Raw genomic sequence first — 10,420 nt, 5'->3', positions numbered from 1 at the left:
TCTTGTATATTCACGCTGCTCACTTTGAGCCTATGTGCAGTGGAAGGCAAGACTTGTCCTTTGGTTTCCATTTTTTTTGAGAGGTGTTGCCATTTCCAGCCTTAGTGGAGCAATAAACATTGCCAGTTCAGATGAAAATTTGAAGTGGAAACTTTGTGCCTGTTTTTAGAGTTGTCTGTCGCAAAAGAAATGAAGTTTTAGTAGTTTTAGCAACGTAGAGAAAGATTTGATTCAAGTTCTCATATCTTTCAGAAGTAGTCACTAGTAATAGTCATTGTTGGTTTTGTTAGTTCTAGCAAATTAATGTTGGTGTCAGAAGAATAATATTGGAACTGTAAACTTCTTCACGGCATGGTAATTCTTTTATCATTTTAATGTCTTGCTGGGACAGTTTTGTGCAACTGTCACATTTACTGTTTTTAAACAGTGAATTAGTATTCTCAAAATAAGTTTAATAATGGTAGTATTATCTCTAAAAACGTGTGTTATCTTTCTAGTTATCTATTAAGTTCAGTAATAGCAAAATGTTTTTTTCTAGGTAACTTAGAAGAGAAATGCCTCATAGTGCTTCTGTTTCTCTTACTGAATAAAAATAACTTCAGACCTGATTTGCAGCAGCCGTGAATAATCAGTGAAGACATATAGCATTTTCTGGAATATTGAATTTTCTCATAATGAAGATCTCTCTTCTGCAGCAGATGTATAAGGATGTACTGGTAGGCATTCCGCTAGCAAAGGAAAGCCATCATTATACTTCTTTACTTAATATGTGTATTCAGCAGTCACCAGAAAGAGACAAATTGTGTGGTCGTATGCATCTGCCATCTACTGATGGTGGTATTAGGAGCCATCAGGACACTGATATGTCAGATGCGGTTGTCCCTACAACAGATGATATATCAAATAGCTTTGCAAACATGAACTCCTCGTTCTGTCCACGAGAAGTGATGCTGCTTCAGTTAACCTTGATCAAGATGATGGCTGATAAAGCACAGTCCCAGGAAATTGAATTCAATACAAGACAGAAGTACTGTGAAATCTTTGTCCTTCTTCTGAAGGAGGCAAAAATTGACTCAAAATTGGTAAGCTTTTGTAAACTTTTGAAAGATTTTTGTGAAAGGAGGAAAAAAAAAGGAACATGTCTTAGGTCCTTTTTCTTTCTACATGTCTGCAGATTTGTCTGCTCAGTAGTTATGATCGGCTGTTATCTCACCTGGCTTCAAAAAGTTTAGCATCTCTTGTGTATTTCCAGCTGAAGGAAGAGGTGAGTATGGCATAACTTTTCACAGCTTAAAAAATAACATAATGAATATGTGCCTTCAAGTTGTTCCATTTGGCTCTAGAGCCAAGTTTTTCTAGTGTTTATACAGCACAAAAGCAATCACTATATGACTGCTGTAAAACTGAAAAGTGCTTCTGAAGAGGCTCCTTTCGTAAGTAGCCCCACCGAGCGACATCAGAACTGCTCCTTTCCTCCGTCTGTTGCCTGCATGTCCACTCTGCTCTCGCTTTCTGAAAGGCACGTTGCAGTCTGCCGATGTTCAGCGTACAGATTCCGTTAGTCCCTTCAAAATACCACAGAGTTTTGTAGAAGTGTATTTTGCTCCGGTATCAGGAGGAACTTGAAGGTTATACGAGGTAATGCTGTGTGGTAGTTCCCCCATAAAGTGTGTCTTAAGGGGCTTTGGGTTGTAAGTGATGGATGGGAAAGAGATGTAATAAATATTACAAGAGGGTGTTTCAAGTGTATTAGGAGGGATATGGAGCATAGAAAGAAAGGAGATCAGGTGTGTAACAGAAGTTTGTGATGTGAGGTGCAAAGTCTTTACATATAAAAATCTGGAATTTTACAAAACTATCTTAAGGTAAAATGTGTCTAGATGACAAGAAATATTCTCTTTAAGGTTGCAGTACAGGTATTTCAAAAAAACAATAGCGTATCAATATTTTTACAGTTACTTGATATCTGCTAGGTGATGCAGTAGATAAAAATATGTGATAACCTATTGAAAGTTAATCAAATGCTTTTCTGTATTTTCTTGTTTGAGTAGTCCAATCGAGTTTTTTTTACTTGCTGTATATTTGGTGAATATATATTGTAGCCTCCATAGTAGCATCTCTGAACATAGATTTCTCTCAGAAATATGTTTGTAGTATTTCTTAAAGTTGTCTGGGTCTGGGAATTAGGAATTCAGATATGGTCTGTCCACAGTATTATCTGATTTGGGGGAGGTCACATGATATTAGGAGGTTTGATTTTTTCCCTTTCTGGAAAATATAGATTATTTAGATTGCATGCATGTGTGACTTAATGTTTGTAAATAGAGGCCTATGTACTTAGATGACACAGGACAGAGATATTGTTTCTACTTGTGTTTTGTCTATGCCTACATTTGAATCTTTAATGTACAATTTTAAAACATTGTATTATGATTTAATGTAATTTGCATAGCAATTGTAAAACATGTATGATTGAGTTTTGATCAAATTTTCTTAGAACGCGTTAAATGTCACCTGGCTCACCTTCAGTTTGAAGACTCTTTTAGGATTTCCTGTGAATACCCGGGTAGCAGAATGCCTGTGGACTCTTACAGCCGTTATCAAGGACGTCCTGAAAGATGGAGCTTTGCCCAGCGCAGGTACTGTAGCAGTTCGGTGACGTTACCGGTAGAGCAGTGCCCGCTAGAGGGGGGAGTGTTACTTGTAATCTCGTCTGGGGCAGCTTCTCTGAAGAACACCTACTTCCTTCCTTATAAAGAGGATGACAAAGTCCGATTAAAAATGTAGTGCTTTAAACATGCTTAAAAACTGAGAAAAGTCGCAGTCACCGATTTTCTGCTTATTTGATGATTTAGCTGACTCTGTTATACTCCCAACTCCATAACATTGTTCTTGTTGCTGTAGGTATTTTGAAGAAGTTGTTGGCTCCTCTTGATGCTGTGCTTGAAGGATTTTATAATTCCATTCTGTCCCATCATTTTGACAGTCAACGCTATACTTCACCTTATTCTGAAGCTACAAACGATTTGATCAGTTTTACAGATCTGCTTGAAGCACTTTTGGCTTCCAGAACTGAATTAGAACTACCGCTCAGGTGCCAGAGAGTATTGTTTCTGAAAGTTTCTTATGTCCTGAACCTCATTAGCTCATCAGTTCACTATTTAATCAAGAAGAAGTTCATTATGCTCCTTAAAAAATGTGTCCTTTACAAGTCTAGAGAAGATGCTAAAAGTGGATCGCTGTTCTTAGAAAACCCATCTTTATATGAGGATGTGCTTGCACTGAGTAATGCTGTTCTGCAGGTTGTGAATTTGACTTGGCTTAATCGGATCCCACTCAGCGAAAAGGACAGCTACTTTGGAGGCAGTGAAGCTGCTCCTGGAGGTGATACTCAAGGTGGTTCTGACCAAACTGTTCTCAGAGCCTTAAGTCTGGTTGTGCTTAAAGCACTGGAATTCAAATTTCAGAACTCTCCTACAGAAGCTGAAATCAAAGGTAATAGTCTCTCTTAGTCTTGTTCATTAAGCAGCAAGAGTTTTAAAGCTTTTAGGTTTTTGTAGTCACAGCTCATTAAGACTGTAAATACAATTCAGCTGAATAGTGGTGGTGGGAGGGAGGAAAGAGAAGACCCACCCAGGAAACCTGCTATCTCTGTGTCCTGCCTAATTAGTTGTCTCCTTGCATCCTATCCTTAGCCCTGCAATATGGGGGGCTTGGAACAGCTGTGTTTGGGATTGAAAACTTTTCCTGTTAAGAACATGTGTTAATATTTGAAGTAGTTGAGCCAACCTGGGAGCACCAGGCTCTGCTCCAGTTGGAAAAGAAGAAAACCTGTAGTACAAGCATCTACTGTCTTCACAGTGGGGAACTAAAAGGAACTACAGGTAACACTCTCCTGTTTTCTAGTATGGAGGTAGAACTTTAAGTACCATTACGTGCTTATCTTGGTTGAAGGTACTAGGCATTACTGTTGGACAAAAAATGTAATAGGGCAAAACCAGCAGTGGTAGAAAAGGTAAAAGTAATGAAGCTATAAAGTAAGAAACAGGAAAATTGAGACTTGGCAGAGTATAGTCCTTGTGTTTTTCACCCTGACTTACAGGTCTCCTCCTTTGAATTAGTAGGTGTGAGGCATACTTTTCATACCTGCTTACTTATGTTTGTTTTACTGAACAGGTGAATTAGATTGGTGGAAGAGCAGATCTGGCTCTTGTGCTAGGGCTATGCCCCAAGGCAGGCAGTGGGATGGCAAGGGAATGCTGTGTAACTTGTGTTCCAGACGGGAGAGGATGTGTTGCCATGCCACGCTTGTAGCCAACTAGTAGTATTGCTATAATGAAGTGGTGGGGTGAGGCTTTTTGCCTGAGACACACTCCTGGAATCCCACCTTCCCACTTGCATTTTTGCCTCTGAAAGGCACATGATGCGCATCTTGTGATGCTAAGCTGTGTGAATGTGGATGGGCAAATTCTATGATCAAAGCAGCTTGCTGTCCCTGGATTACAGGCTTCACAGAGAAAATGGAAAGGCAGTTCTGAAGCAGCATTTCTAGTCAAATACAAGTGAGAATGGATGTTCCTTGTTGTCAGCCAATTGATGATGTGGCAAAAAGTAAAAAAAAAAAAATCTACATTTCTTTTTAAACAAGGATGACATTTTATAGCATTTAAATAATTGAGGCATTTTAATACAAGATACAGATGCATATGTTATTTTACTTTTTATATCTCCATTTTATATTTCAAACATAATCAATTTTTAATTCATCTGATTGTGCAAAAGAGCTATAGACTTCTGTAAGACAGCTTCTGAAACTTTTTCCAGATTTTGCAAGATGTTATATTTGTGATGCCAGTTGCATTGTTATAGTCTTTTAAGTATTTGTAGAGAATATTTTACTTATGAGCCACCTTCTGAAAAACATATACAGACTGAGATTGTCTAAGAACAAGTGAATAGAAAAAATGTAGGTTAAATCTATTTTAGAAGTGTCTATGAAAATTCTTTCTCAAAGAAAAAAATTACTCTTTCTTTTCCAGATGTATGACACAAAAATGAGTTCTTTAATTAGATTCAAATACCCCAACTGTCAAGAGGAATTTCAAGTTGAAAGGAATGGTGCTTCTATTTTAGTGACATTAAATTAAGTGGTTAAAACAAGCACGAAAATGCTTTAATATGCTAACTTCCCTTCTAGGAAGCTGGTTGATCTTATCTTTTTTTATTAACATGAATTATAGTGGCTTAACTTTAATTCATGTCAGTTTTGAGAGTAACTTCCAGATGGCTTTGATTTATAGGGAAGACTTTCAGTCTGAATAGTAACTATTAATAACAAATATAATTTGCTGTCCCTATTATTTGCTAAGAAGAAAAGCAAATCTTAAAGTAAAATACTAAGGAAAACCACATAATGATGTGGTAAGTAAAACTGATTCCCATGTTGCAGGTAATTTTTCAAAAGCAGTAGTCACTCTTATATAAATGATGCAACTGTGCCCTTCAAGCCATAGTGTACTTCCAGAAGCATTAGAGTTCTTACATAAGGAGTACCTTTGGGGTAAAGATACAGGTCACAATATATATTTTTTTTTCTGTTTTCTAAATACTGAATATATGTTGTGTTGCATGAAAAGCTGCTAGGTAGTGCATGCTACATAGTGCATGCTATACAGTATGTCATTAGTATTGAAGAGGTAAGTTTCTTGACTTAAGGGACATAGTCTGTCTGTCATGAGAATACAAAGTTATTTTTATAAGTAAGCTACTGCACTAAAATGGCATAAATTTTGAGGTGCTTTTCCCATCCAGGAGTGCAGTGTTTAGAGGGAGGAGAAAGATGAAGATTTGCAGGAAAAACACAGTTTACATTAATCCTTCCAGCAAGGATTTTAGACCATCTTATGAAGCTACCTTTAGCCCAAGCCTGTGTGTACTTGAAAACGTACATCATCCATGAAGAATTTATTTTATAAAGAATATGGCTATACTACGAGCTTCATACTTCGTTTTACTGTAGAAATGACGATTTATTCCAATCAGCTATAGATCACTGCAGTTAATTTCTACAGTGAGTCATGCTGGGGAGGGGGGGTGATGCTTCAGTCCTGTCAAAATATGACAGTTGTATTATTATTTCATATGGGAAGAATCACCTGAGATGAAATCTCAGCAAAGTGCTCATACTGGATCATTACATCTGTGACATTGACTTGATTACAGTTCATTTTATTTTGTGATGTACCAATGAACCTACTTAATTGGGGAGCTAAAGGAAAGTATAAATCCCAGCTGTGTAGGTATAGTCACAGTTCTGAAGGTTTCCTGATACATGCAGATTTTTGGAGGTGTAAATCCTGTTCATTAGTCTGCAAGCTTAGGCATAAGAGGATTCACCCTGTTGTACCCAGAACTTTCTAGGTCACCTCTGATTATTCTTCCCTAACTCCAAGGAAATAAAGAATGCTGTTAGATGAATAAATTGTGTCCTTAAGTTTTATCTGTCTTGGTGGGATGAGTGGTACCTAATGAGTAAATTAATTTTCTGCAGGTTACTTATAATTGTTAACTTTGGCATCTAAACATTGGTATGTTTAAAGTTTACCAGAGTAGCCATTCACATTGAATTTAAGGTTAGATAACTGCTTATAACTTTCTGCAAAATATTTCATGATTTCTTTGTTACCAAGAAGCAAGAACTGATCTACAAAATTTGGTGCTGTGTCAAATCAGTTGAGTTAAGCAACGATAAATGCATAACAGTTCATGAATGCACTGTTAATTTAAAAAATAAAAAGTGTATGTTGTTTAGTAACAAAAAATGTATAGAAAATTTCATGGTTAATTCTTTTTTTCAGGAGACTTTCAGAGTTCCATGTCCCAGCTGTTGATATTTTGGAGGAGTCATCTGAAGTCTTCCCCACAGTCTCACCTGGTTGTACATCACTGTGAATGGCTCTCTTTGATTTTCATAGAGCAAGATGATGATATGTGGGAAGCTGCTAAAGCTTTATTACTCATTTATTTAAAATTTGATAGGTTAGTGTACATTTTATTTGACAGAACTATGAAGAATTGTAATTTAGTGAGGTTATTGTGATATACTTAATTATAATTGATTACTTTTTTATAAAGAAAAAATGTTTTGAATAATTAAGGAAACCCCAAACCTCAGGATAGTGTAATAATGTGTGGTGTAAGAGCAGTTAACTTTGATAATTTGATTAAGTGTTTTTTGGATTGAAATGAGGGAGTTGTGCAACCGTTTCCTATGAAATACTTTATCATGTCCTGTAATTCAGAATAATTGACTTCAGTCTAAAGCCGTGGTTAGACAGAGATAAAAGGCAAGACTGTTTTCTTTCAACACTGAGAGTTTGACAAGAATGGGATATTATAATTAAACTTCAAGAATTGAGGGACTTCTGGCAAAGTAGCCCTCTAAGGATTTGATCCATGTTAATTCTAGCTAGTTAATAAAAACTGTTATTGCTAACAACTGAAATGTGTTCTTCATGAATTTGTCCTGGACATTCACTGCTACATTGTTTAAATTACCATACAAGATAACTACCCTAGTTTGTAAAAGGTCCCTCGAGCTTCAAATGTGAAGATACTGCAAGTAGTATTGGATACGCACAATTCTTCTTTGACACCTAAATAAAAGTAGACCACTCTTTTTCCAATGTGCTTAGCATCCTGAAAGTTAATCTATGTTCAGGCTTACAAAAATATTAAAATAACAGTTCATGTATTGTCGTAACTCTGTTTATTCCAGAATGTTTCATAGGGAGGAGTGCTGTTTAAGAAGGCCTGTCCAATCTCCTAGCCCTGCCTGCCTTCGTTCTTTCTCATTCTAATATAAAAGCTTCTTTTTTTGTTTTTTACTTTTTGACAAAATCAAAGAGAAAGAATACCATTTTCTGGACATACTTGTTTTAAAAAAATAAGTAAATTTCCATTTAATTTAATCCATTTCATGACTTTCCAGGTTACGGCATGATGCTGCTGGTAACTTCAGCCAAAAAGAGGAGGAAACCTGGAAGTTCCTTGTGCATGCAAGTGGATGTAATCCTCACTGTATCTTTTTATTTTTTCTGGAAAAAATTGCATTTGATTCCACAGTACTTCTAGATTTTTTGATTTCATCAGAAACTTGCTTTCTGGAGTACTTGGTAAGGTACTTAAAGCTTCTTAGAAAAGACTGGCATCAGTTTGTAGAAGTCTGTAACCATTTTGATACCAAACATGGCACTTTTCAATCAATTTCTTCTGCCAAGCCGCCCCATCAAGAACAACAAAGCTGTATGACTGATGAGAGTTTGCAAAATGCTTGTTGTGAACCAGAACCACAAACTCTATCTCTGGCTGCTTCTCACAATTACTTAGTGTTTACAACAGAGCAAGGTGGTAATGAAGTTGCGGAGTCTAACCGGTCTAACTCATTGATATGCACTGATGGTACATCTCTGCTGGGTTCACTTCGAAGCCTTGTTGATTATGACAGCTCAGAAGACTCTGAATTAGAATCAGATGGAAAAGAGGGCTTGGTAAACACGGAGCAGGTGCCTTTAAATAATGAGGGTGAGACAAGGATGAGGGAAGCTGGTTGCAGCTACACAGATGATAAACGGAATACACTCAAGTCTGAAGTGTTGCCTCCAAAACAAAAGGCATCTAATACCTCATCCTGCTTGACTTGCATGACGTCTTTGGATAACATCGTTCCCCTAAGAATAACGCTTTACAAATCAACAAAATGTTTGGAAGAACTGCAAAAAGCTATTTCTAGGTTGCAGAGAAGAAATCTTTTCCCATATAATCCATCTGCGTTGTTAAAACTACTGAGCCACGTTGAGAAGATCAGTAAGAACATGAATCCACAATAATCCAAAGAAGTGTTCTAGTGATTTTTTTTTTAACTAGTACACTCAGAAGTCATTAATCTCATGGAAACATTCCTAAAACTCATGCTTCTTGCACCTGTCAGTGTAGTTAACCTGAAACAGGATAAATGTGGTTTTGATTGGCACCTTAAAAATCTGCAATTGCATTCAGTGACATGGTCCGTTACCTGAGGGTCCTAGGCTTAAGCATGGTATGTATGTCAGTGTACAGTATATAAGGATTAATTGTTAGGTATTCAAAATTTGATAATTAATGTGAAAGCATATCAACAATATATGTGACTTAAAATATTGTCAATTACACTTGATGTTGTTCTATATATGAAGTCATTGCCAGATTGGTAGTGATTGATGGATTACAGTGCAGTGTTAATAGAACTCTTGGCTGCTTAGAGGTTGAACTAAATAAAATATTTTCGTTGGGGACAGTTTTGGTGTTTATACTGTGTGTTCTGCATCAGTGCTTTGCTCTAAGTGGACATTCAGATGTGCTACCACAATCACAATAATCCATGCCACGCTTCTCTTGGCTGAAATACTTAACTGATGTCTAGGATGTACTTTTTTAGCTTTTACTGTTTGCCTGATTTAATCAGCAGTGCTATCATTTCACTGAAAATTGAATTTAGTTTTTCTTAATATTTTATCATATATTCCTTGAATTAAAAGGAAAGGTAGATGTGGGACTAATGCATATATTGCCTATTGATAGAACACTTAAGTGGAGCATTATATCTAAAATCAAGCTTAGGTAATGCAGAAGTGAAATTCAAACAATTCCTTGCATCCGTTATGCATTTTATATAAGTATAGAATGTATACTTAATAAATCTGTTGAATCAGAAACAGATAACTAGAAATTAAGTATCTGCAGTGAGATGGATATTGAATTTAAATTCTTATACTTAATCTTTTATTAGATCTAATTTGAATAACCTGATAGGTAGCTGTAAGACTTTGCCTGGGGAGTGTTAGTTCAGAACAGGATCCAAACCAGTGTGTGCACCTAGCAGGAAGCCACGTAACATTGGTGCACTTAACGTGCAGCTCGTCATGATCTTACAAGAGTTAGGCAATGGGAAAGTACTGATGACAGGGACTACTGTAAAAATCTCAGACCTCACCAAGAACTGTAAGAAGCACTTTTCCTTTTAGGATCATCTCTTGATCGTAAGTGCTCTGTTCTGATTGAGAACCAACTAAGTTCTATCTTCCTTTCAAATAGCTAATTAGTGTTAAATTAAAATAGATACTGAGTTAGGAAGAACAGTCTGGAGCAGGTGACTCTGACCCCCATATCTCTGTGGCCATCTTCTATGTTAGTCTTGAGCTCTGAACTGGTGAATCAACACTATTGGGAGGGGAAGAAAACTAGGTGAAGCTTATGGGATAATATAGCTGGCGATTACAGTGCTTTCCAGAGACACTTGAATGGCATGAATTCTCAGATGGGAAGGTTTGAACCTCAGTCTTATTCTTTCAGGATGACAGCTGTAATCACTTGGCAGTTATAC

General features: G+C 36.7%; 1 protein-coding gene across 1 annotated transcript; it reads left to right on the top strand.

Annotated features, from left to right (window-relative positions):
• Positions 1-674: 674 nt before the first annotated feature.
• On the top strand, positions 675-8,888 carry LINS (lines homolog (Drosophila)). The gene is made up of 6 exons (XM_009702254.1): positions 675-1,082; positions 1,175-1,264; positions 2,498-2,639; positions 2,905-3,495; positions 6,858-7,038; positions 7,991-8,888. The coding sequence occupies exons 1-6, from the start codon at positions 675-677 to the stop codon at positions 8,886-8,888; spliced, it is 2,310 nt and encodes a 769-aa protein (XP_009700556.1).
• The last annotated feature ends 1,532 nt before the right edge of the window (positions 8,889-10,420 follow it).

Source organism: Cariama cristata, unplaced genomic scaffold, assembly GCF_000690535.1.
Source record: "Cariama cristata isolate BGI_N322 unplaced genomic scaffold, ASM69053v1 scaffold16870, whole genome shotgun sequence".
Taxonomy (NCBI): domain Eukaryota; kingdom Metazoa; phylum Chordata; class Aves; order Cariamiformes; family Cariamidae; genus Cariama; species Cariama cristata.
The sequence above is the reverse complement of the archived record's forward strand: the minus strand, read 5'-3'. Positions and strand labels throughout refer to the sequence as shown.